General features: G+C 38.8%; 1 protein-coding gene across 3 annotated transcripts; it reads right to left on the bottom strand.

Moving 5' to 3' along the window:
- Nucleotides 1-138: 138 nt before the first annotated feature.
- LOC124131024 (sodium- and chloride-dependent betaine transporter-like) lies at nt 139-27,059 on the bottom strand. Of its 3 annotated transcripts, none has more exons than XM_046494091.2 (14): nt 26,866-27,059; nt 18,633-18,766; nt 15,769-15,900; nt 14,950-15,211; nt 14,389-14,521; nt 14,022-14,156; nt 13,578-13,681; nt 12,840-12,964; nt 9,868-9,986; nt 9,371-9,499; nt 8,358-8,457; nt 6,762-6,862; nt 5,506-5,676; nt 139-4,439 (listed from the first exon to the last, which is right to left on the bottom strand). In XM_046494091.2, exons 2-14 carry the CDS (start codon nt 18,745-18,747, stop codon nt 4,329-4,331), a joined length of 1,737 nt encoding a protein of 578 aa, XP_046350047.2. In that variant the 5' UTR covers nt 18,748-18,766; nt 26,866-27,059; the 3' UTR covers nt 139-4,328. The 3 variants fall into 3 exon arrangements, with proteins under 3 accessions (XP_046350047.2, XP_048245862.1, XP_048245853.1); XM_048389905.1 differs by having other exon boundaries at nt 9,874-9,986; nt 26,866-27,057; XM_048389896.1 differs by lacking the exon at nt 26,866-27,059 and adding an exon at nt 26,612-26,833.
- Nucleotides 27,060-27,219: the final 160 nt, after the last annotated feature.

Raw genomic sequence — 27,219 nt, 5'->3', positions numbered from 1 at the left:
TTTTCTGAAGTCAGTATGTCAAATTAAACCATTTGAACACTTACAGGAATCTTTTATCTGTTGCAAACCGAAGTTGTGCTCTCCTACGCACAACACCCAGACCGAAAAACGGGTCGTCCACCAGCGATTTTTATTGAATGGCCCATTAAACGATTATGCATATCAGGATCGCGGGGAAAATACAAGATTCGTTTATGTTGAACACATGAAGGCACCAATTCATAAACTTTTTGTGTCTTTGTGCTAAATATATCCACAATTAACGAAAATATGTAATACATGTATCCACAAAAATATACATACATGCTAGATATTTGCCCACAACAACAACTACATAACTGTTTATTCACGGGTTGTGTGGCAGGTTGTAATTGAACGAGAGCAGTTATTGTAGACTCACCTGTAAATAAGGCCGACACTGTAATTTTATACAACGTACTAATGAGAATATGGGAATTATCATAAGAAGGCTGTTGTTTTTTTCTAAACTGTTCCCATGTTTTAGTCAAATTATGTGTCATGATGCTTGTAGAAACACCTTTATGTCTTTGCAAAAGAAACACCGAAGTTTTGAGAAAAAGGAAAATATTCTCGCCCACAGGCGAAATATTTTAATAATGTCACAAGTTAGTTGAATCAAGTTAAAATGAGTTGAATGTGTCATGGTGCATGTCGACAAACAGGTATGTATTTGCAAAAGAAAAACAAGAGTTTTGATCGAAAGCGTTACATTTTAATTCACATGGGCAATATTTCAGTCATATCGTTGACCAAAGGAAAATATTCTCGCCAATGGGCGTCATATTTTAATAACGCCACAAATTAGTTGAATTAAGTTCAAATGAGTTGAATCATCTGTCATGATTCTTGTAGACAATTTTTTAAGTATTTGCAAAAGAAATACATGAGTTTTGAGCAAGGGAAAATAGTCTCTAACATAGTTTAAAGATTTTTCGAAAGATATTTTACATTGTTTCTTCCTTTTTATGTGAACAGCATGTTCACTTTTGTAAATACCTTTGACAGAGACTGGGCACAGCATGGAGAGCTTCTGGACAAATGGGTTTGCAGAATTAAAATGGGACGTTTTTAATAATAAATACATTTAAAATATATAAAAGGGACAGTAAAACAACAAGATTACCACAGTGGTGTATTAAAACCTAGTATCTATGAGGATGTTCAACATTTCACAAATTGTCTTCTCAGAAACTTTCATTTTTGACATTCCGGTATGTAGTGTAGGCCAAAGTACAACACAGGACCCGCTGGCATCCACCCAATACCCGTTGCCCATATGCATCCCACTACTTCTCATTAAGTTACTGGCCTTGGTGGCTAAATGACACACGAACGCACGCACGCACACATGCACAGAGTTATGCAAAATAATCAACATACAATCGACAAAACAAGTTACAGATTTATTCTTTGATTATATGAAAAATGCAATGTGACAAATTAAGTGCAATATGTTATCGTTCATTAAAATGATCAATTAAAATCATTGACAACATCAAATGTGATTGATTTAATGATATAGTTTAGAGAGGCATCTGCGGTAGTGACTACCGCACTTTTGTGGGCGGAGCTTATACGAGTGATCTGACAGGTCAATATGACGTCATGATAACACACAAATTTCATTTGTTAAGGCGTAAACAGGTGACGCCATATAAACACCCACCCACGTGGGCCGTTTGACAAAAAGGACGTACGTTTTAATATCGCTTTTTATCCAACACAGTCCAACACACAAATTACAGTTCTTCACTATTCTCTGGACGAGAACGAAATACGTTTGTTGTGATGAAGAAGAGCAGTGTAATTGAACAAAAAAACATAATCGTAATCCTGTGGTGTACGACGCCTTTATAGTTTATGAATAGCATTTTTCATAATTTATACGGCAATCGGTGATTTTAACAGTGTTATGTTTTCGTTTGTCGTTGTGTTCGTCTTGCTTTCATCTGGAATCTGGATGACAACGATCGTGTAAAAATCCCTGGTGATGGTCACAAATATTTTCACGTGATGAAAGTAGTTTATTGTCGTTTCCGTCACATGTTTTCATTGCCCGATAGCAATGTGTTCTGGCAAAGTCACACTTGTCCGATAGCTCCCCATGCCGAAGTCACTCGATCCGTGAAACTTGGGGGGTCACATGCTATGACCCAGATTCCCTGTTGATTGGCATGTCAAGTGCCATTTGCATAAGGCCATCGAGCGGGCGGACGTAATAAAATATATTACTTATTAGAAATGTTTTTCAATAATTCTGTAAGTTTTTTTATGACATTTTAAAATAAGTTTAAACACTTGGAACTACAATCTAGTCTATGAATTAATTTATAATGTAGATCGAGACGCTTTGCTTCGGAAACAAATTTTTTAAAAACACCTAAACAAAGATAAAGTTGAGCTGGTTCTTTTATGACTGTGCAATGGTATATCTAGTAGTATTTATTTTATGAGATCGGCGCGCAATTGTCCACAACGGCAGGAAAGATTGAGCCACGAAATTAATTTTTATATTATTTCACGTCCGAATGGAGATAAAATACGGCCTCACATACTTCGAAACGATGTTCAGATACATATTTCTTCACATTAATTCTGTCATGTGCGTGAACGTGGATTTCAACATTATTTTCATCAAGCATATTCAGGTCGCTGGCTATACAGATCATCCTCTCTTGTAAACTACTTCGGCATGAACACATGTTGGGTCTCGAAGCTCAAAGCATCAATGTTTCTCTCAGATGCATTTTTTCTCCATCCATGACGAGCATCTGTCATAATGTCAATGCCTCGACAATCTTCCTGGTAATACACACAGCCTCATCCACGGCGTCATCACAAGATTCCTTCCAAATACCTACCACATGATCAGGGTTATGACCTTTGGATGAATTTATAAATAAATTTGCATTTTTAGAAAAAAAGAAAAATTGTGAATACTATTATTAAAAAAAACATCCTGTACATGGTACTTTTGGATTGCAGTGCGGTTTTCTTTTATTACTTTCTAAAAGTTTATGTTTTTCCCCTTTCTGACCACGCGATCTCCTAGCAACCACACCCCATAAGCGCATCCAAGTTGATTGCTGCTGACAACTATCAAGAACTTTGCAAGTTCGCTTGTCTTCAATATGAGCAACAAAACATTTCCATGTGACGCTTGTTCGAGATGATCATGAGGGAGCCTTTGGTCATTTCGATTATGATATTGGTGACTTCATCGTGGAGAAAGTGCCAGTGCAAGATGATATAATTCCGACCGTCAACTCGAATCGACAAGATGACGCCTCTCTTCCCGCCCTTGCAAGTGCAACAGAAACGTTGACAAATTCTGTGCCGATTCTTGGGATTAATGAATACAGTGTCACAGCGATATTTCATTGTGGCTCCAGATGAAGCCGAATATGTATGTTCACACTTCTTTTGTCAACCATGCGTGACACAGCACAGGTAACCGCAGTTAGGGAATGGTGCGGCCACCATATTGCAGAAATTCGTCGATACGAAAACAGTGTTGCCAAAACTTCTGGAATGAGCTAAATAAACGAAGTGTTTGGAGAGGTCGTATATACTCGGAATTGAAGAAACGGATATTAAACGTTGCAGCAGATGAAGGATTGGTGTGGCCAAAACGGGAAAGACATCCCAGATTGTAATTAAACATTTGTGCGCAATGTGTATCCGAATCCGCCGAACAAAAAATACATGGGACAAGTGTGGATCTAATGATCAAACTCAGTTTTGTGTGTGAAAAGTCTGTGAAAGAAAAGGCAATCCATAATAAAAGTTGTCTTGGAATATGTATGTATTGGAGTTTTCGTTTATCGTAAGTACAATATTATCTAGATACGCCTAGTGTTGGTCAAAACATCTAGTATGTTTCGTTACGTATTTATCAGTTGCTTGTGTGCATTGTTATGTTGATACACGTGATATATTCATACTTTGTAGTCAAGCTAAGGAATATTGACGCACCTTCTGATGCTTCAAATTAGGCCCCTTCCTAAACAGTAGTTGAAAGTTTTTAAAATTAATTTTAGTTTTATAAATATAATCTGATTATTGTGTGGTATAGATCTAAATGCAAAAAACAAAACTAAAAACAATATCTGTAATTTTCGGATTGAACTGAAAGAATATTGTCGTCAATTTCGTATTTATGTATCGTTACTGTTACATTAACCGAAACTGTTCTTCTGCTGCTGTTCTGCCGTAAAAATATACAACACAATACACTTTGACCACAAATGCATTGAATGGTCACATTTACACGGGACCACGTGCTTTGCTTTGCTTTGCTTTGCTTGTTAGGCGGAATTCGTCGCAAGTTCTACCATTGGTTGTAAAACTTCAGAGTTTTCTTCCTCTGGCGGTGATCGAATCCAGTTTTCATTGTGCTGTAAAGATTTCTTCAATTTCTGAAATGAGTCAATGAGGGATGAAAGTATATTGATCAAATAGTCCAAAAACACATTTTAATAGTCAACAAACACAGGATCCTTCAGGAAAGCAGACCATGTGATCAAATTAATTTTTTGCTTCCTATGTATTGTGCAATAAATAACTTTATGTTCTAGACAAATATTTAGGTAATTTTAACATAGCAAAGATAAAATGGAATTATTGACATTCACTCACTCACATCCTGTTATATTATGCCTCAAAGTGGGAATGACCAATCAGAGTGGAGAACTACTACATGTACCCCACATGCGCCCTTATACCGTCAGTAAAAATCCGAGATGGTTCTCACTGACCTCATGTGAGACCGTATACCGTCAGTAATATCCATCTTGGATTTTCCAACACCAACTTCACATATTTCACATGAAAAGTTCGTTTTTCGACACTTTTGTGTCTTTTTGTATCATTAATTCTGATGTGCAAGGACATATGCATTAATCTTTTTTAAGTCACGTTCGTGACTTTATTGATAAAGGTTATAGTTAAAACTGTCAACAAGGTTTGGCCTCTAAGATTTAAAGAGTAGTCTCCCTTTAACCTTTAACTTCAGCCACTCAGCTCAGACGAGTAGTGCGATATGGATACCACATAGTGCGAACTTTTCGGCATCCTAAGTTCGTTATGGTGACTTTAGTTGCCGTGTACGGTGTCAAATTAGGTTAGCAGAAAAATATTGCGCGAGGGTGACGCTCAAGGTTAAGAGCAACTGCAGATTTAAAAATCTATAGGAATATACGAGCAAAGGTCTTAAGAAAGAACAACGGTGTTTGGCCACAGATAGTTGGACATGTCGTGAATTGTCTTTGTTAGGCGGAGTTCTGACGCCACGCCCAATATCTTTCTGCTAACCTAATATGACACCGTATACGGCATTTAAATACACCATGACTAATAATATGTCACCTTTATTGACAAAGCTTAGGCCAGAACAAACATTAGCTATACAACTGGCTGTATACACCAACTGCGTTGTCCTTAAAGCTGAACATATGATTTAGATTCGATTCGAGTTCTGTTTACCTCTTTCATTGTTGCCCCTTGAGTGTTGTAAACCGTCCAGATGAAGACAGTCGGTAACGGCAGGAGTGACGAAAAGGATATGAGCCATCCAACAGCTGTTGCCCAGGTGGGGTAGATGTAGTCCCCGTATTTCGGGGGTCGGTAGGAGTAGAAGGAGTAGCAGCAGATCATCTGGTACAACGGATGGAGCATAACACATACACACAGTACCCTTGTGCTTTTCCTATTGGACTACAAAAGCATGATGTGGTCATCTCCATCAGCATGGTACCTTCCCGTAAGTATATGTCAGGGAATTACTGTAAACCATGCATGAGGATCGAACCCTTATAGGATTATATGTTAGAACTGGTGTCCAGCTACCTTTGTTCGTCACGAGAGGCGTTACTTGGATCGGTATTGGTTGATTGCATGGAGCGTTACTCACAATATGTCTATAACTGATTGTGTCTGAATTATTTACCGTCTGACTTCAAATACCTGAATTATTACACAACAAACAAACAAACATAACGATAGGGAGAAGGGCAGCATGGCCGAATCTGTCACCAGAAGCTCATGCATGTTGTAAGAGCCTTCTAAAATAACAGAATTGGCTTAGTTTTTCTCGCAGGTGTGGACATGGTTTATCTTCTGATAAAGTTTTACTTGCCGCAGGATTACAAGAATGTTGTTGATTGAGCGTTCAACACCTTCTAGTGCTGACTAAGTATCAGTTTATATTGCTGCCATGACGGCCAATTGAACATAGATTATCTGAAAACAAATTTATATTCAACCTGTCTTAATCATCGCCACAACCTCTTTGGAAATATGGTAAGATCTAGACTGTGTTAAATGCGTTTCCAAGATCGGAGTCAAAGTTACTTGACTTTCAATTACGTTTCTGAATAATCAACAATTGATGAGTGAGTGTTGTTTTTGCGTTGTTTATTTCGACTGTACAATATTGTTACTGATAATTATGTGATGAGGACATGTTTTGTTCATATAAGAATAATTGACCTATTCTATCTTTGCTATCTTTGAGCTTTATGGCTTGAATAAAGTGGTCACAGAGTACACTCTGTGTTATTCGAGGCTGTCCTCACAATTGATTGTTCACAGGTTATGATATTATGAAATATTCTTCGAAATGATGTTCTATCCGACTCGACCACCTTTCTTTATGTTTTAAAATGTCAATACTGCATGATTCATTACGATGTTTCAGGAGTATGTCAGTATCGAAGTTTCAGGAATCAGGTATTACTTACAATAAGAAATAGAGGACACACAAACTGGAAACTTATGACCATGACTCGAGGTATTGCCTTTCCCCACATCGTACGGACGTCCTCCTGAAGCTTCTTTGTTCCTGGAAGTAAACATGAATTACAATTCACTTATCTATATACTGGCAAGCATACCTATTTTGAACGTAATGAACACATAGCACAAGCAAATATAAAGTCTTAATTGATTTCCAGGAATTTTGTACTGTCAAGATTACAACATCCAAGGTCTTTCAAAACATTTATGGCAGACGTGTCGAGGACATTTCCAAATCTGACGTATCAGTGTCAACAATGATGTCCGATGCAATTCCCTATTCCGACCTGTATCATGTGTTCCCATGTTCTTTCTGGTGAACAGTTGATTTGCCTTTGCATGTGTTAGTGATGCGTGCCACTGATTGATAGTGATTAATATTCTCATGTGTATGATATAGTCGGAATAGCATTGTACATGCTGATTTTAGCAGATATGTCTTATGGTTTTGGAACGGATTCTGTCACTTGTTTATTTGATAGCTCGTCTGAAGTTTAAATGATACTTAAAAGGTGAATGATATGATGTATTTTTTAAAGTACGCATTTGGTCGTAGTGTACACATTGTACACATTGCAAATTGACCAGTATGTCACTTTTACCCGCCATATGCTTGTGAGTGTACATACGAGGACAGGTAAAAAATTCTAAGCCTGAATAACTTGACTAAAGTGAACAAGTCATTATAGTACATTATTTCAGTAGTTCAAAGCAAGTGTATTTGGTCTGTTGAGACCGTTTGTATATTAATGGCAGCCAGTTGAATGTGATAGGGGTCCAAATGGACACAGAAATGGAAAACAACGAGTAACGAGCAGTCATCAATTTTTTGACGTCAGAGAAAAGTACTGCCCAGGAAATTCATGACCGAATGTCACCCGTGTATGGGGATAAGTGCCCTACCTAATTAATCCATTGTTAAAAAGAGGGCAGTTATGTTTAAGGCTGGGGGTAGAAGCCTTGAAGATGAACCTAGGTCTGGAATCAATGAAGATTCAATCAAGGAGACATAAAGGCTTTTACTGCCAGATAGACGTTTTGCCATTGCTGAACTTGAGAAAGACACAGGTTTAAGCTGGCTTACATGGGACCACTGAAACTATTATTCATGAACATGTTCAGCTGAATAAGTTATCTGCTCTTTGGGAACCAAAGGTTTTAGATTCTGATCTTAAAGGAAAAAGAGCTGACATTGCCAGAGAAAATATAGAGATAATTAAAGAGGATTTCGTTAAAATGAACAAGAGATTAGTAACAGGTGATGAAACATCAATTCAGGATTTCAGGGTGGCTTCAAAAGACTTCTTCCAGACTAGAATTAAAAAGCTTCACTACCAACTCGAGAAGTGTATTGAATAGAAGGGAGATTATCTTGCAAAATAAAATTAAAATCACTTTCACAATTGTTGGTTTGTTTGTTAGGCTCAGAACCAACCTCGTATTCGCATACATTTCACAATAGTAAATTTAAGTAACACGAAATGTTTTGATTATGACAACATTTTTTTAAGGTGGTAAGTCACAGGTTTATGCTTTCTTACCATAACACCAGCCCACGGCGATGCACTCAAGGATGCTGAACACGGCCAGTGATGGGAAGTAGGCGTACCAGTCAAACAGCGTCACCACGAATATCCCACCCTTAAATGTGTAGATTATGCAAAAGGGTTGAAAAATCGGTTTTAGTAACTTCCTGATATCAAACATGTTGCATTGTTCTGAAAATTATTATACGACGTCACAAACTGACAACATTGCATCACAAAAATAATAAATTAACTACAGTGAATTGCTTTCATAACGATGAAGTCATTTCTATGTCTTATCTGTTTTCAAGGCGAGGCAAAGTGAAATGAGGTTGAACAATTGGTCAATATTATGCTGTCACACTCAATTATTGACTCGCAGCTAGTTTGGTATTCTTCTTTAGTTATATATGGCGTATATTTCAGATTACTGGAGTGGTCAATTATGTCTAGTCTGACACGAGTGGGTAGAACTCTTGACCTCAGCAGTGATAACTCAGTGAATGCCTGTTGTGTAATTCCTATTCTTTGAATGACATTGCTACATACTTGTCATGTAACTGCTGCTCAATAAACCGTGTTTATGTTTATATTCCAGTTGGTATTTCCGGTATCAAAAGTGTGCCATGAGGCCGTCTTATTGTTCATAATCTTTTTGGAGACATAAATGCAAAGTTTCATTTATGCGAGCTGAGACCACTCAATGTTACTCTTTTATTCACGCTCGAGTTCAAGATTTATAGTATCTCAGACCAAACTCGAAGAAATTGTATGGATTTGTTTTTAGGTATTTAAATGTAAACCTGACCCTGACTCTCTGTGCGAAATAAGCATAACGTCGGAAAGAACACGTAAAATATCCAACTCTCTCTGACTTTGTCCATGTGTTGATGGACATGCTGACAAACATACGACATGTTCGCTTCTACTGTACCTGTAAAAAATATATCAGACCAAACGAGAATATTCACTTTAGCACATTAGCGCATGCAATATCAGCCAGAGCAGTCAATTGTGTTCACCGTTACCTGTGAAATATATATGAGACCAAACAGGAAGAGACTGAGGAGCACAGCACCGATGGTGAGCCAGCGTTGTTTCATCAACTTGGGGAACATATCTTCCAAGGCAGCGACGATTACTTCCACACACGGAACCTGCACAGGTGGACATGTTGCAACAGTTAAGGCTACTTTCGTATCGGAGAAATTAACGCATCTTAGTTTCAAGCACAGTTTCTCAGCGTAATATATGTGAGGAAAAGTCAAAGTGGTCCTTTTCATAGGTGTGTTGTGCATCTAGAACAAAATGAGCAAATTGTCGAAATAAAACAAACTAAAAGCGCATGTAAAATACATAACAGTTCTGAAGCATGTAGCACCTGGGGCATTCATTCACATCATCTTGCTTTGATAATAATTTTGCTATAATTTACGTTATTGAATTAATTCTACATTCAAACAAATATATAGGTTCATGATGATAATTTATTTATTGTTTCTGAGAGAATTTGAGCTTCATTCACCATTACCATAGAATCGATATTTAACAACATCAAGGTCAAAAAGGTCAGCACAGACCATAGCTGTGCCAGAGGGAGAGTAGAAATGACCTCAGGATAGACAATGAAGATGAGGTCAAACCCTGAAACAAAAGAAGAAAAGCAAAGGTTATATGTACGTGTGTGTGTGTGTGTGTGTGTGTGTGTGTGTGTGTGTGTGTGTGTGTGTGTTGTAGAAATAGATCTGTGTTCTTGTGTTCCTTTGATGCGAATATAGTAAACTGTCGTTGCTCAAATGCAATGCAATATCCTTCAGAAAGCTGTCTTAACTACAGCTCATATACATTATCATGCATCGGTTTAACAGTGGGTTGCCAAACAAACGTACATTCTCTTTTGTGAAAATAGCCCGCTCTCCATGTGAAGGAGTTTGACAATATCCAGATAAGGTACATTACTGCGCAAGTCCGGATCATTTTGCGTTTGCCGCAAAACATTCACAAGTATGTTTTAATGGTGATACGTCTAACTGCACGCGGCTGCTCTTGTTTTTCTTCCGCACAATGCTCTATTTCATGAAAACAGGCCTTTGTCGTGAAATGAATAGTACATTTGTGAAAACTAAAGAACATATAACAGGAAGAATGTGTTGATAGCATAGGAATGCTGGTTTTTCTCACTGAAGCACCGAACGTTGTGGAATCGAGTTACGTTGCGTAGTGGGATAGGACCTTGTGTACCATCTATCCAAAGATCACAGCCCAGGTAACACTCAACATTTGTGAAGGGTTCCATTGTAGTGTTTCGATAATCATTTTCGTCAAAACATTTTATTAACGTTTTAGAAAGGTTTTACAACTATTCAAAATGTTATGGAAATGTTTTCAAAATGTTTTTCACGAACATCATGCCAAACCAAACTCTTTCAAAACATGTTATTACAATGTTTTCAACACAGAACTTTTATGCCAGAAACTATTTCATGAAATGTTATTAAAAGGTTTTTAGAATGTTATTCAAGAACACCATGCTGTAATATAGGCAATACTGTTTCATAACATGTTATTACAATGTTTTCAACACATTGCAGAAATGTTATGCGAGAACATACTTTCATGAAATGTTATCGCCATATACATGTATTACAGTGAGTACCGAATACGGCCCAAACAGCATAAAGTTGAACAATCCGTTTTCATAATGCTGTGGATTTTTAATGCGGTAATAGAATATTTTCACAACAGTTCTTGTTTAATCTGTAGACTAAATGTCTAAAGAAAATATAGCAGACATGAGTAAGACAAAACTTCACATGATTTATTTCTTGCTGATCAAAGATAGTGTCGCGCATATTTTGTGGGTCGTGAGTGAGTTAAGATTTAAAGGCACATCGGCATTATTTCAGCCATATCGTGACTAAAGTATGTTGTACATTAACAATACATAAATATAGACATTTAAATCTGTCGATAAAGGACAGTAAAAAGCACTAGACTATCACAGATGAAGATATAAAGCTAGCGTATCATCATATGATTTGAACAATTCATAACGGTACACTACAGATCACCAATAACAAAAGGTAGGTCACCATACTAGGTACCATGGGGACTTACGATACTTCTGCTACCTTCAAGGGCTCTTGTGAGGCGTGAGAGACACCGTTGAGAAGTGAATAAATATAGATCTATGGTAAAAGACGCATTCTCTCACATTAATTATTTTTCATGACAAGTCATTAAAATGTCTTAAAACGTTCTTGAAAATATATCACAAAAATAAATGTTTTTAACATGTTCTTAAAACGTTTGTAAAAACTGATATCACACAAACGTTTCGAAAACAATTTTAAAATGTTGTGTATAAATGGGACAACAGGGGTATGAGTGCGTCCAGCCAGACATTGGCTTATGAGACACTATATATACAATATAAACACAATATATACATAATGTGTATAATGTGAAAGGTGGAAAATTAAGCTGCGAAATCAGAAGACTCATAGGAAAAAATAACTCCTCGTTTCAACAAAGAAAGAAAAAGAAAGGATAGATAGAGAGAGAGAGAGGTTATTTACACAGGACATTTGCAAATGGACACTTCAGTATTTATAACCCATATCAGCCTGTATGAATATGGTCAGGCCCATGGGCGGCATAGTTTAAATTTTCAGTTTTTGATACATATTTTTCGTCCTTAATATGTACCCATGAAAACAGCAATGTTGAATTTTTTTGGGAAAAAAATATCTTTGACCGAGAATAGCCACAGCATGGAGCTCTTCTGGACAAATGGGTTTCCAGTACATGCAGTACATGCCTGAAGGGTGTACAGTCTGAGACGATTTGTCCTAAGCATTTGTATCTTGTTAACAGTAGGTGGGTGTTGTACCTTTTGAACATTGGCAGCAAAACGCTGAGCTTTTCCAACACCCTGGTTCGTTTTCAAAACATTTTGGAAACGTTATAACCACGGAAAACGTTCCTTAAACGTTTCTGGAACCATACAAATTCATGTGAATACAACGTTTTCAAAAGCATTTCTGCAATATTTTACAAAAACATTTTTGAAACGTTATAACTAATATTTTTTCGGGAAAGGTTTCTTAATCGTTTCTGGAACCATACATAATCATGTGAAAAAAACATTTTTTTAAACATTTCCGGAACGTTTCGTAAAATGTTTTAACGATGTTTTTTATAACATTTTCGTGTTAGCTGGGAGGTATTGACCAAAGGGTGACTATCAGGACGAATTTTTACAATTACCACCTAACTCATTCTGAGAGTTTTGCGCCTCATTGAAAAGTATTTCATTTATATCATACGTTACCACTGTTGTGAAACCCACGAGCACAGGGATGGTGCTGGTAAACTTTGATAGTAATCACAACGCTGGGCACGTTAATTGCAGAGACTTAGACAAATAAGCCACCTGTGACCCTACATTTATCAGCAATAAATATGATTTGTTTGATGTATCACTAGGTTACTTACCAGATGATTGAAACGCTTCAACAGTTACTCCACGTCGGAAGGCCACGTGACCAACAATGGAGAAGAAAGCAAAGCCGAAGAAAACAGTGGAGAGTGAATCCATCAGGCAAATTAATATTGCATCCCTTGAAGAAACAATACAAGAACAATATCCTGGTACAATAATAGTGGTTGAAATATTGGATGTAAAGTTTTTTAAAGATATTTGCAGATGTGCATTTTAGTGACTAACGGGCCAATCATTAGTTTCGTTAAGTGAGGTCGTCCTTACAAGTTGGTTAAAATCTAATTCTACCTTTGGAAAACACTCGAGTTTGATTGGTCAAAAAGAGGTTTTAAATTGCATATACTACAATATTCATAGTATCTCCGATAATTCCACATTTTGTGGATGGAGTGACCTCACAACAGTTTTCAGTTCTCGTTAGGGAATACAATGGTAAGTGGTCAGTGACTGCTTATGAAGTTGCTTGGTACACACGTCCAATGCATCTCAAATATGCAAATAAATACATTAATGCAAATGACAACGTTTGCAGCGACATAATATACTAAACGCTATTATCGGTGTTTCCTCATTAGAAGTGGACAAGCTACTCTAAACAGCTTCTGCCATTATCTAAACGTGTGTAATTTTGTTATGGTAGATGAGATAATCATAATTTCACAAATTGTCTTATCATTTATTGATACAACTACTGAAACATTTTTGTGAAAATTAATTGACAAAGAATATACCTGAAGCAGTTGGACTCCTTTTTGTTGTGTCCAGACATAGTGATTAAGCACCCCATGGCTATACCCAATGAAAACAGGGCGTAGCGACATGAATGAATCCACACCTGCAACATAGAAACGTGCCGTGTTATAGATTCTAATCAGCAGCATAAAGTATAACTTAGTGTTTGATTTCATTAATCTATGCATGAGTTGGGTAAAATGCCGCTTTTTATACACTTTCAGAAATAGACTTTGTACCTATGTGAGTGATCGACCCAAGTGATCTCATTATTTAATGATTCCCCATCCCGTCAGCATATGAAAACCAACCATCTAGAGTTACGTCTTAACGTGATAGAAACAAAATAACAATGTAAATATGGTCGATATCATAATTACGACGGCAATACAAATACTGTTTGACAAAACTGTAATCGTGCAAGTAAACAGATTTAGGCTCACCTTCGGGTCTGTAAGCTTGTCAAACTTTGGATAGACGTAGTAGTATATTCCTCCTGCTGACCCCGGAAGTAGACAGCCCCGGATAAGGAAGACGAAGATGAGGATGTAGGGGACACCTACGGTGATGTAGACGAGCTGGTAGAAAATATTAAGTCAGTGAGTGACTGAATAAGTACCGACTAGGTCATCTAAATCAAACTGTATAATGGCTCGTGATCTCATTGGTTCAATTTGAGAGATTGCAGGATGAAAACGAGTAGAAAATATATCAGAGAAACATAATGTCCACATAGTTTATTCTATCTACATTTGCAGTCGTGGTCTCTGACTTGTGAATCTAACGTATACATTGACTTTTGCATATCACCTTCCCTGATACTTGTATTCCTTGAAATATCCAAACAAATAGGAGCAGTGTGGTGATGCCCAGGCATCCAACAAGATGCCATCTTAGACCTCCAAGATTGTCCAGGCCATCACTTTGTCCAAGCATCTGGAATCTGGAGAAGGGAACATCCTTGTGTCTACAGCCTATATTTTGGGAAGAGAGTGATCGAATTGGATGTGATGTAGCAGACACCATTTGAGTTATTTGATGCCGTGTCAGCTTGATGTGGAAGGAATGCCTGCAGATATGGAGGTTTTCGACGTAAAACACAGGTTCAGTTAAGAATTATAATCAGGTGCGACCTACGAGCATAGGTTTGGTCCTGACAGACCAATGAGCATCATCACGTACTATGTTATTTAAACTAAGATAAAGGCATAAATTGGAAAAGAAAAAAAAAAATGCTGAGTCATATTTTGTTGTGGAGCATAAGAAGGCACATGCAAGGTATTTTCTTTAGAGCAAAACAGTGTTTTAATGAATACTACAGTAGGCATAATAAACAACAATTTGTATATATTTAAGAATTTGTAAACATACGTCCAGAATTCTTCGGCAGCTGTCATCCCGCGGGCTGTTCCGTTAATGGAGAATCCAGTGTCGGTTGTATTAGACGTTGTATCATTACACAAAACTGACGCGTTCTTGTGTATGCATGCCGGGGTGTTCCATGCGTTGTCGCAGTGGTTCCAGGGCAGGTTAGGGGAGAAGGAGTGGTAGAGGTAGTACATGTACCACGCGAAGCTGATGTTGTCGTAGCTAGTGAATAGCCACGTAACAACAACACTTCCAATACCTATACCTGCAATTGTAGTAAATATAAGGATCGGTATGTGGGCGTGTTATACTGATTTATGAAACGTCTTCTGTATTGAAACAAAAGAATCGAGAAGGTAACTGCGTCAACGTCATGTTATCACATATGGTCTCTTATTCTACTGTGAGTCACCCTGAACTGATAGATGTATTAGACGTTTACTTTTCCACTGCAACACACGACCAAGTGTATGGTGGTGATCAAGCACGGATCATAATCAAATAATCAGGGTTTATCTGGGATTGAAATCCCTGTTCACTGGATCCTGCCATACCTAATGGATGCAACTCAATTGTGGCACCATTGACGACTGGTCAACTCATGCACACCAACACTTTACGTGTTGAAACGACGGAAATTTTCCCTTTTGTTGCAACTAGATACATATTGTTCCTTCGAAACTTGGTGAGGAGTCCCTACTGGCTAGATAAAGTTGGCTGCTTGAAACAAAGCAGTGTTACTCTCTTTAAACTAGACTTAGCTTCCCAATTAAAACTGGGGCATATTTGCCTATCGCCACTTCGATATATTTCAGTTGTTACCTTTGAAAGCAGGACAGATATTCCATACTTTAATAGGTCCACTCTGAGAGAACTGTCCGATGGTCATTTCCAGAAACACACAGGGGATGGCTCCAATTATTGTGAAGAACATGAAGAGTATCAGGAACGCTCCTTGTCAACAAACAGAAATACCTCGTTATTTCAAAGATTGACATTGCATGTTTAGATCGCGTGGAAATATAATTAAATGGCATACACCACCAATATTTGCCCCTGTGTAGTACCAAAGCATGTGCATTCGGGACTATGTTAGAATACATTTCTAATTCAAGACAACCACAGGACTCCCGCTTTCTCGACCAGAAAGAAACAGGATCTTTGACAACTCATGCAGTATTTCACACGTTTTAAGTGCATAAACACGACAAAACCCTTTTCCACAATCATAAGAAATCTGCGCTAAATGTTTACAACCATACCATATGAATCATTATCAAATATTGATGATACCAGATGTTCGCGAAAAGGAAAGCATTTCCTGTCCCACCAGAGGCACCTGTCAGTGTCATCTAATCGACAACATATGATACCTGGACATATTTTATTCTGAATATATTATTGCCTGTATTGTCTTATAACTGAATTTATTAGACATTTAATGTTATGATTATTACATATCCACAAGCAGGACCGTTCAGTTGAAGGGCCAGTATAGTGAAAACATTGATTACAATTTTTTTTACCGATATCATTTTTTTATACAAGAAGATACATTAAGTCAAACCCAGAGAGGAAGAAATTTATAACATTCGTAGACAATTTGTATATGTCCAAGAGAAAGTGCTGAAAACCCAGGCTCCGTAATCGATTCCAAAACAAAACTATTTGGGGGCATGGCGATTAGCTTGTGGCGCATCGGTGCTTGACCATTGTTTAAGATTGGGTGATACGTAGATTTGGTTGCAGTGTCCATCTACAGTAAACTCTATCTTGTGGTGCTATAGAGGTTATCACGCGAGTGTTTGGGGGTGGTAGGTAAATGTCCTGCATTAGGAATAAACATTGTATTTATTTGGCGAGCTAAATACATAGTGTTTATTCCTAATATAGGATATTTACCATCCCCAAACACACAAGCGTGATAACCTCTTTATGATATAATGTCATTCTTTAATTCTGTGCTTTAAAATCGCTTTCCCTCTCTCACAAAATTTACCGCAACATTGCGCGTTTTCCTGGAATGCGCGCATTAATATTTATCACGTCACAGTGTAAGTGATGTGTCAGTCGGACAGTGACAGGAGCCAATATAGTTCCAACTGAAATCTGTTTCTTATACAGTGGCGAAGCAACATATACGCAAAACAACAGTTGTTTTTAATTGCCTTTCGCTGCAATCCATCGGTCTGTCCGCAAGAGTAACTGCCCAGCGACAAAACGAAACTAGGTAACAATTCAAACATTTTTCGGCCAAATCCAACTTTTTTTATTGTGTCAAGCCGCAGAGGTCTGCATGCACAGATATGGCTACTGATCCTGCTTGGCTAGGCCTCGTGCCCTCGCAAAATTGTTTTGAAATTTATATCTCCAAAGTTGCCAAAACTTATAAAATGCCTTAGCTACGTTACAGTTAGACACTAATTTTCAGTATATTAGACTGTTCTTCTGATAATGATAGCAATTATCACTGTAGTTTATCCAGATTCCCGATGGTTAATTCTGACTTGATCGCCGAATGACGAGGGCGACGCCATGTTTGTTTATAACAGTGAAAGTAGTCCTTACTTGACCTTTGGTATTTGCATCTCTATCCGCATATTACCCCAACGGATATCGTTTTTATCCGTTGGCTTCATCCTGCCGAAAAACCTACCAATTATATGATAAAAGCATCTACTTGTCAGGCAGCTGTCACGAGGAACTATACTAGTGTTCTTATTTGTGTTAATCCTACAAACATGCCATTGCACGCATTGTTGAATGTGTGAACCGACCTTTGATCTTGACATTGTGAATAGTTAAAATAACTATAATGTCAAGCTTTTTATGACTAACATCCTGTTTGGATACCATAAAATCACATGCCCTCGGCCCTATTTTAAGCCTCACTCAGCAATAATCGAGCTTTATGACGGCGGTCCTTACATAATCAAGTCTGGACCAGACAACTTAGAGATTGACATGACGAATGTCGATCTACGCAAGTCTGGCCCTTAGTCACCTCTTTGAGCATGCATGGATTGCTGAAGATCAATGCTAACCTGGATAGCATGTGACTACATGTATCTTGGGTTTCTAGCAACAAAAGGCAGACCAATAAACATATGGCACAAATCTGTATCATATCTGGATTTTGTAGGTCACATTCGTGGGATCGTTAATGAAGAATGAAAATAAACATGGCTACCTGTCTTAATCTCAAAGTAATTTTTTTCCGGAGATATATATTATAAGATACCACACTGCTGAAGTTCACAATTTTTTACGTAGTCCGCCTTTTTTTTTCGTTCGAGCAAAATGGATTCTATATGTCGTCCAATCGCTAAAGGCCAAGCTATTGACTGCTTGTAGAAAGATTCTCGCTGCATTGATAATGTGACTCAATCTGTTAGATCACTGGTTGTATCCATCGTGTACCCATGAAACAGTTCTTACCACAATTATGGAACTGGACAAATTCTGCTCCCGTATCCTCTCGGCGTCATGCACTTGATTAAACAAGCAGTATTGGAAGTTGTACTTTCCTACATTTATTTTTCACCATAATAAAAAAACAACGAACTACATACAGGTCTTACAATATTAATAGGTGTAGACATATGCCAAAAATATGTAGATTTGTGTAATTGTTCATATGATTTATTCGTTTTGAGAAATAGATGTCAAAGTATCATGAGGCCTACCTCCTCCATTGCGCATGCAGTAGAAAGGGAACTTGATGAATGCTCCCGCCCCCATACCAAATCCCAAAAGAGTGATGATGTAATCCATCTGATTGCGCCATTGTTTATGAACCATGGTTGTATCCACACTAGTACTGTAACAAAAAAAACCACCAAAAATAAGTCACAATAACCGTGAGTTTCTCAGCGAAGTATCATCTGTATGTGCTATTCTCCCAATGACGACTGTCCTGTGCACTTTTTATATATGAGCTGCCTGTGTTCCTGATTTAAATATTTCTTATTTGCACAATTTCTTTTTTTTTGGGGGGGGGGGGGGGGGGGGGTTGTAGATTGGCTGCTGTCGTAAACAATGATTTACCAGATGGTAAAGAAAATAATTTTCATAATGGTTTACAGATAAATGTTTGAGCTTTTGAACATACCGCATCACCAGGAGAGTAACACAATTAACGATTTAAATATAGTTATAGAATTGTGGATAAATGTTGACCCTTGTACATCACATGTGCTCAATCGTGGATTATTATAGTAACCATTTAAAGCAAACAGAATGTGTGAGGGTACCATTCTCTAAGATTGTGAAATGCATAATTTGCTACATCACTGTGCGTTCCATGTATCCTCGGGCCTAAAGCCGGAGTTTGCACTCATGGCACTAACACAAATGGAGTAAGCATTGTATGCAATGTGCGGATTTGCGTATGATTGCCAATATGAACTACCAGCGAATGGGACTTCTCCCAGGATGTGGTTTCTAGTCAAACCCAGTCAAGAACTTGACTTGTTTTCCCCAACAATGGCAGCTTTCTTCATTACCCAGATTGGCAGAAGGGCTGTATTCCTTGCAGCAATGACTCTACCATGTCAGTCAACAGATTGGAAGGTACCACACCTAAGGCACCAAGAACAATGGGGATTCGGACAACTCGGTACTTTGGATGCAAGCATGACATTTCGAAAGCGAGGTTCGCATATTTTCCTCAATCCTGTCAATCATATTGGTGTCAAAAGGGACAGAAGATTCTATAAAATTAATGGTTTCATTGGATTTATCAAGATTGGCCTGGATACGTCTGTATATTCCAAAGAATTTTGCGTTTATCATTTTCCATGACGTCCTCTGCATATTCCGGGTTGTACGATGGATGGACCTCTGTGTCAAAACCACAAGCATGGCGAAGACGGTAATAAAATAATCGAGTCACTCCATCATGTTGCTTAAGATACTGTGTTTGTGCCAAAGCTTGGCATCCACTGACAATGTGTTGGACAGTCTCATTAAGTTCATTACATAATCTACATTTCATATTTACATTTTGATGCAAAATCACACATTGACGGTTTCGAGTGGGAAGTGACTGGTGCTTAGCAGCAAACAGAAAGGCTTCTGTTTCACTTTTCAGGCCTGCCGACCTCATCAAAGCGAAGGACTCGACAGGGTTGCTGACCTTCTCAACACGCTGAACATAAACTCGATGCAGTGGTCGTTCAGATAGCCTCTCCTTGAAAAACTGAGTCGGGGCCGATTTGATGTGGCGATTTATTTGGTTGACAGTCATTTCTGTACAGTCCAGCAGTACAGAACCATCAACAAAATCAACATCGACATTGAGATTATGTACCACATCCTAGGCTCGTTAACTAAAACTGTGGAATGCCTTGTTTTCATCTTGAGTCTTGACATGCTTTACAAGAGGATCATCAGACAAATAAATGTGAAAAAAAGTGCACAAAACAATTCTATCATGAAGAGACCCAACGTTAATCAAACCACGCCCCCCTCATCATAATTGGTAAATATAAGCGATTGAGGGAAGAGCGAGGGTGGTGGGATCTATTGTCGGCCATGATTCTTCATGTGAGGGTGTCAATACCGTGAATTTCTTGTCTCGTCCAATCAACAACACCAAAAGAATTCTTCTTCTTCTTCTTCTTCTTCTTATTATTATTAATATTATTATATGGCACTTATCAAGGGAACCAGTATCTGCTCAAATTTATATTTGTTCCCCCGACCAGTGGATCTGTTTGCATTCCAGTAATCATTCTGAATTCCCTGCAGAGTACGCAACCAAAGTTGCATACGGACGCTACATCTGTGTACCTCAGGGCCAACTGCGACACAGACCATTCCATGGTCTGCTGCAGGATCAGATGCCAGCTAAAGACGATGCACCACACTGAGTAAGAGGGAGAGACTCACATTGGTGTCAGTAAGACCTCACACCCACACAGATTGGATTCCGTTACTGGTGCCATGTGTTATATCTGGTTACAGAATTTCTTCAATAAGATGCCAAGCAAAGGTAGGGAGAAACTGAAAGAAACTCTCCACACCGCTTTATTCATGTTTATTCACTAGGCCAAACAGAAGACAGAACAGACGGAAACAAATTACAGAAAACAGCAATAATACTTGCTGCATGTCCGCAAAGGCGTCTAAGGTGTACACAAATGGCATTATGAAAGGAATCTGTCCAACTCAGAGCAGAATGGTGCCCCTGAAATTTGCAAGGGCAAACAATCAGTGACAGAGGCAAGCAGAAGGAGAGATAGGTTGAATATATCTTAACTCTAATCCAGGGAATGCAATGTCTCTGACTCTGTAATGGAAGCTATATAGCTAAGGAAGGCCATTCGGTTAGCTTTCGGAATGAATGGGATCGCTCCAGAGGCCGAAACTGCAGAAAGGGTCTCCTGCTGATCCACCTGTAGGAACTTCTGTGTCAGTGTTTGGAAGAGGGAGGGGTGCAGTAGGACATGACAGGCTGCCACATCGTTATCTTGTACAAGGGTGATGGATGCATCACAGGATGGTTCGTCACTTGAGTGGTCCTGAATAAACTACAGAAATTCACTGATAGTGTGGATCCACGACCAACATGATCTTCTCAATCGATACAGGGAAAGTGCAGAGAACAGAAGCAGTCAATGTATTCATCGACCTCACAAAAGCCTTCAACCTTCAAGTTGTGTTTCTTCACACTGACATGAGAGTCACCTGAAGTTTGGTGGCTCATCGTTCAACATCTGTAGTGGAGTAAAGCAGGTTGGTGTACTTTTTACCCTGCCGTGTTTGAAATTTTGAACCCTCCACCAACGACGATTGGATGGGAAGGCGATCAATCTTGTTCGTCTGACGGCAAAAACCGAACTATGTGAAGCCCTCATCGGAGACATGCTTTGCAAATATGACCTTGCTCTGGTAACCCACTCAACAAAGACAAAGACAAGAGAAGACAAATTTAATGAACCATGTCATCAATCTTCCTTCTGCGATCTCGATCAACGTGCATGTTCAACACCCCCATCACAAGCAATATGTCCAAGGATACTGAGATCAACAGGCGGATCGGCGTAGCGTCTGTCATCCCCAGTTAGACAGACGAAGAGAGCTCGGGAGAACAGCAATCTGACAACCACATCAAGGATGTTGGTTACAGAGCCTGCATCTTAAGAACTGTGCTTGAGTCTTGGACCTCTTCTCTTGACACGAAAAGAATCCTCGGCATGATTCTGTCTTAATTGTTTTCACACTTTGACATTGTGTTATTGACTATCAAGAGATGACGTATAGCAGATTCATAGTGTACGTTTTTGGAGATATAATAACTGTATAAAGGTATCATCCCGATATCATGCGAATGATGGATGACGGACACTGGGTCACTGAAATAGTTGTTCTTGTTTAGAACCAGTTATTCAGACTATAATTCATGACTGAAGTGGGCTCATCCACCATTGTATAATCCACCAGTTACTAATCCTTGTTATCTGGAAATAAGATTTATTTTTGGCAGCCATTTTTGGTCGCCAAAGGTTAATGGGATGCCTACTTCTCTCCTTAATATCTTATTACCAAATTCACATAGATGTCATCAATGAGGAAAACCAACATTTCTCATATTGCTTTTTCAGTGGACTTCAGATCACATTTGTTTCTATTTCAAATGTGTCTAGTATTCTGCAAAACAAAACAATAATAGACTTATGATTTATGGGGTATGTGCTGTTCGTTGCATGACGTAACATAAACGTGTTCACAGTGAAGGCAAACCTAGTTGGAAAGGTTTTATCAGAATTTTAAATTTCCTTTTATACATACCCATTAGGTTTAATATTCACATGAAACATCTTGCTTAGTTGAAAAAAGAGAGAAATAGTATACGTTTCAAGAAAGACGTCTCCACTTTATACACAGATAATGTGTCAGTCACTGTATGAATGGAATGTACACAAGGTGAACTCGAATATATCCTGACAGATGAGCAAATAAAATGAGCCGAGCAAATAAATTTCTGCTTTCCCATTAGCAGTGGGCTGCGGTGGCAACAACATGTTGTGCTCAAAGTCCAAACTTCTGGTAAAGCTTGTGAACTTCTCAGCAGCAAACTGAGGACTGTTGTCCGACAAAAGTTTGCTTGGAATTACAGATATCCCAGGCCCTTCTCTAAGCATGCTTTCTTTCCCCAGATGAGACGAATGAGGGTGTTCTCGTGTCGCATATTTACAGGTACCACGATTCCCCCCCATTTTGAAAACCAGGCCATCTTGCACAGTAAGTTCATTTTTGTAGGAGAAGTATGGGTATTTATTTCTCTGTTTCTGGCCATACACTCAGAAGAATGGATATGACAGTATTTATTGCTTCATCCTCGCAACTCCTCAAGACGCTCCCGACTGACTCTCAGATGCCCAGTATGAGACATGCACCTAGTCCCTTGTTTCAAGCATCACATTTAATTTCAAGTTGTTTACTAGGATCCTAGTAGATCAGGATAGGTGTCTGAGCCACCAAACGCTTGATTTCCGACATAGCGGATTTTTGCTACTGAGACCATTTCCACTTGACGTCATCGGCTCCATCGCATCAGAGACCTTTGGTATGGCTTGCAATCTACGAATAGCATCAACATCTGTAGGGCTGCTCATCTCAGTTATGGCTTCAACTGGATTGTCTGGTCCAGACTCGATTTTTTTACAGACCGCCGTCATGTAGATGTAGTATATTGCTGAGTGCTGCGTTAAACACGAAACCAACCAACCAACCAACCAGGTACCAGGATTCGCTCACCTTTGAAAACAAGGCCATCATGCAAGGAAAATTCATTTCTGTAGAAGTACTTCAGGTGTGTCTTTCTTTGTTTCCTGCCATCCACTCAGAAGAACGGATATGAGAGTATTCATTGCTTCATCCCCCTTTGTTGCGTTCCGCAAATCCTCAAGACGCTCCCGGCTGACTCGCAGATGCCAAGCATGAGACATGCACCTAGTCCCTTGTTTCAAGCATCACATTCAATTTCAAGTTGTTTACTAGGATCCTAGAAGATCAGGACGGGTGCCTTAGCCACCAAACGCTTAAGTTCCGACATAGCGCGCGCATTCTGGTTCCTCAGACCATTTCCACTTGACGTCATTATGACGTCATCGGCTCCATCACATTCATCTCAAGAATGGCTACAGCTTTCTTACTTTCAGACAAAATTTCTTTCAGACAATTTGATGTGATATGATGTCCGAGAAAGTCAACATGATCAATTTTATAGAGACATTTGTATCTCTTTAAGGTTTCTGTCACAGCAGGTCAGTGAGAGATAGTACATCATCGTTCTCTTTTCATGTCGAATGACGATTCTCTTGGATGTACTCTTCTTGTACTCCAGGAATAGATTTTCTTGGACATGCATGGACAACTTTTCAAAATGATTCATCTGTCTACATTTTTTGCAAACTTTTAACTCAGGTATCAGTCCTATGCGAAATGGATGTTTACGTATGTCACATAATTTCAGTCACTTGCTCCTGTCTGTTTCCGTGAGGTGTGGACGCATATTACTGTGTATTATCTTACTTCATTTCCGCATGTATATATGTTTCCCAATTTAACTTTGAGCCATGGTGCAGTATTCTCATGACTTCACTCGTGTGAGTTTCCGTTCTTGCAGTAGTCGCTTGCGAGTATCGGCATCATAAATGCCAAACACTATTCTGTCCCTTATACGCGAATCAGGATTTCACAAGTTGCTTTTCTTCTGTTACATAACCATCAATTTTCTCATAAGGTTGCTGTGTTGTCGTATTGAATTTGTGGCGCTCAAATGTCTCATTACTTCCCCCGAGAATATGAGTGTCCCTCTTCTGCATAATAACGTTTGCAGAGTCATCTTCAGAGGGGTCACATCCTTTGTAGATTTGCAATCCTTCAGGTCCCACATTAGAAATTAGATATGACCTCATACAAGCCTTGGAGCAAGTTGCATTATTTTTGTTCGTAATGATACAACAATGTCCCCAAACGTGATTCCACATAGTCCAGTTCTTAATAGGATCATCGCCTAACTTCAATTGTTCAGGCGGTTAGACTCAGAACAGTGATTACTCTTTATTGACATAGAGGCAATATGTCCTGAAAGAAATGCCGTTCTTTCTACGTCATGTCTCACTTTCCAACAGCAATGAAAGTAATGTGCAGAAAATACAGGTTCTGTTTGTAGAATATGTGCAGAAAGAAATACTATCCTGTTCAGAGTCTATCATTCAGAGTTTAGCATGTTCAGTTCAATAGCCATTCACAATGAATCGAAACAGACACGTCTAGACAGTCGTCGGAATTCATCATACCGTGAGCATTGAATACATTCAAACGCATAAGACAATAATAGTTCTATGAACGATTACTTGAGACAATATTAGATAACAAACTACGAGTAGATTTAATCAAACGTTCCCGCTGCCACAATGTTACAAAATTTCGTGGGGGTGTAAAGGCTAAAGCCCACGAACAAGAGAGAGAGAGAGAGAGAGAGAGAGAGAGAGAGAGAGAGAGAGAGAGAGAGAGAGCCATGGGTGTATTCTAATAAAAATCGGACCAAGAAGTGACAGCACAAGTTGTTATAGCTATCACGCTTTACCGGATCATGACTACTCGAGTGATGGTTGGGCAGTGGTCATGAACATATGCGATATGGCAGAGACACCTGTGTATCCCGCAGTCGTGTGTAAATCTTATTTAGATAAAACAAAATGAATTTTCCACACTTCGTGTGCCAATATGTTATGCAATAGATATATAGATAGGTATGACTGTGTATTTATTCCCGTAACTGAATGAGTGCAGCCGTGCGAACAGTTTTTGCTCGTGGGACAATGAGGACACAGGCAGCTATCAACACAAGCTACTGCTTTGTGACACCTGTTCCAATCTCATTAAAATCAGATCTTAGTTCTCGCTACGGCTAAACAAAGATCTGAGGACATCCCATTACGGGTCATGTCAGACCGACCTTGTGCGAACTTTGATCGACCAATGGAATGACTGACGAGAAGTCGACATTAGCCAATCAGAAGGTAGCTTACTCGTGCTTTACGGCACTAATTTCAAATTGGCGACTACGCTTCGAAACATTTTTTGACAAATTCTCGATTAATAATTTGAAACCTGAAGAAATGAACATTCTTGAATGGCTAATAGATGGTCTAGATTGTATGGATTCAGTCGTTAACCCCGTAACTATCGTTCAGAATACCCCGTGTAAAAGGTTTTCGGGGTTGCATGATAAGAAATCACATTCCGACTGTCACTTTCATGATCTGGTAAGCGACGCTCTGATTGGTCGGGTAAAAGGTCGTTCTGACGTGACCCCTAATGGGATGTCCTCAGATCTTTGTCTAGCGGTAGAAGATCTGATTTTAGTGAGATTGCCCCTGTTCACAATGTTACTTAATACGACGTTATTTTCATGTTTGGAAATTTTCGCACAAAATATTGTGTTACTCTTATATTTCATGAATGAAGCCTGATCAATCTTGATTTCCATCCCTGACAAACCTGCGTCGATCGCCTCACACGATTTATTATTCATTGAATGGATGATGTGTGAATTTCTTTTTGAACGTTTACAAAATAGTTTGTTTTTTAGCGAAAACATAAAAATAATCATGTCGTTGGGAAACTTTACATAAAGACATAGTCTCACCGGTAGTGTTTTCAAAATCCAATGAAATCAAGGACACCATATATCTTCCACATACCTGTAGGGTATTCATCTTCCATCACTTGTCTCACTATGGTTGAGTAATCTAAAGACAGTACCTTTTGACACGCTTAAACATACTCTCAGTATGTTTAAGTTTACTGTCTTCAGATTACTCAACCATAGTGCCAACATACCTCTATATCACAGAACGCCTTAATAGACAATACTTCATTCAGTCACCGAATTTTACCTACCTTATAGGTATGTGAGTAGACTCGACGACATCAGACACCTCAATACAGGCTGTATGGGTGGATTGCGCGCATGTACTGAAACAAACTCAGCCAGCTGTGGCAGCGCAACACTTAAACTATGAAGTGTGACTGTGAAGGAGGCCCATCTTCAAAACTACGTCTAATGGTGACTGTAGAACAACAACAGGCAAGTTACGGATGATATAATAATTCTGGACCGCATTACTGTAAAAGGCCGATGGCCGAATCCATCTTGAAAGGTCAGACTGACGTCATAAGTGAAACAGTAAATAAGATGAAAGCTGAGACAAGGAATTCAATCTTCGAACATTTGAAATGTACACTTGTCCTGTT

The sequence above is a fragment of the Haliotis rufescens genome, unplaced genomic scaffold (assembly GCF_023055435.1).
Source record: "Haliotis rufescens isolate VD_foot unplaced genomic scaffold, xgHalRufe1.0.p SCAF_10, whole genome shotgun sequence".
Lineage (NCBI taxonomy): Eukaryota > Metazoa > Mollusca > Gastropoda > Lepetellida > Haliotidae > Haliotis > Haliotis rufescens.
The sequence above is the reverse complement of the archived record's forward strand: the minus strand, read 5'-3'. Positions and strand labels throughout refer to the sequence as shown.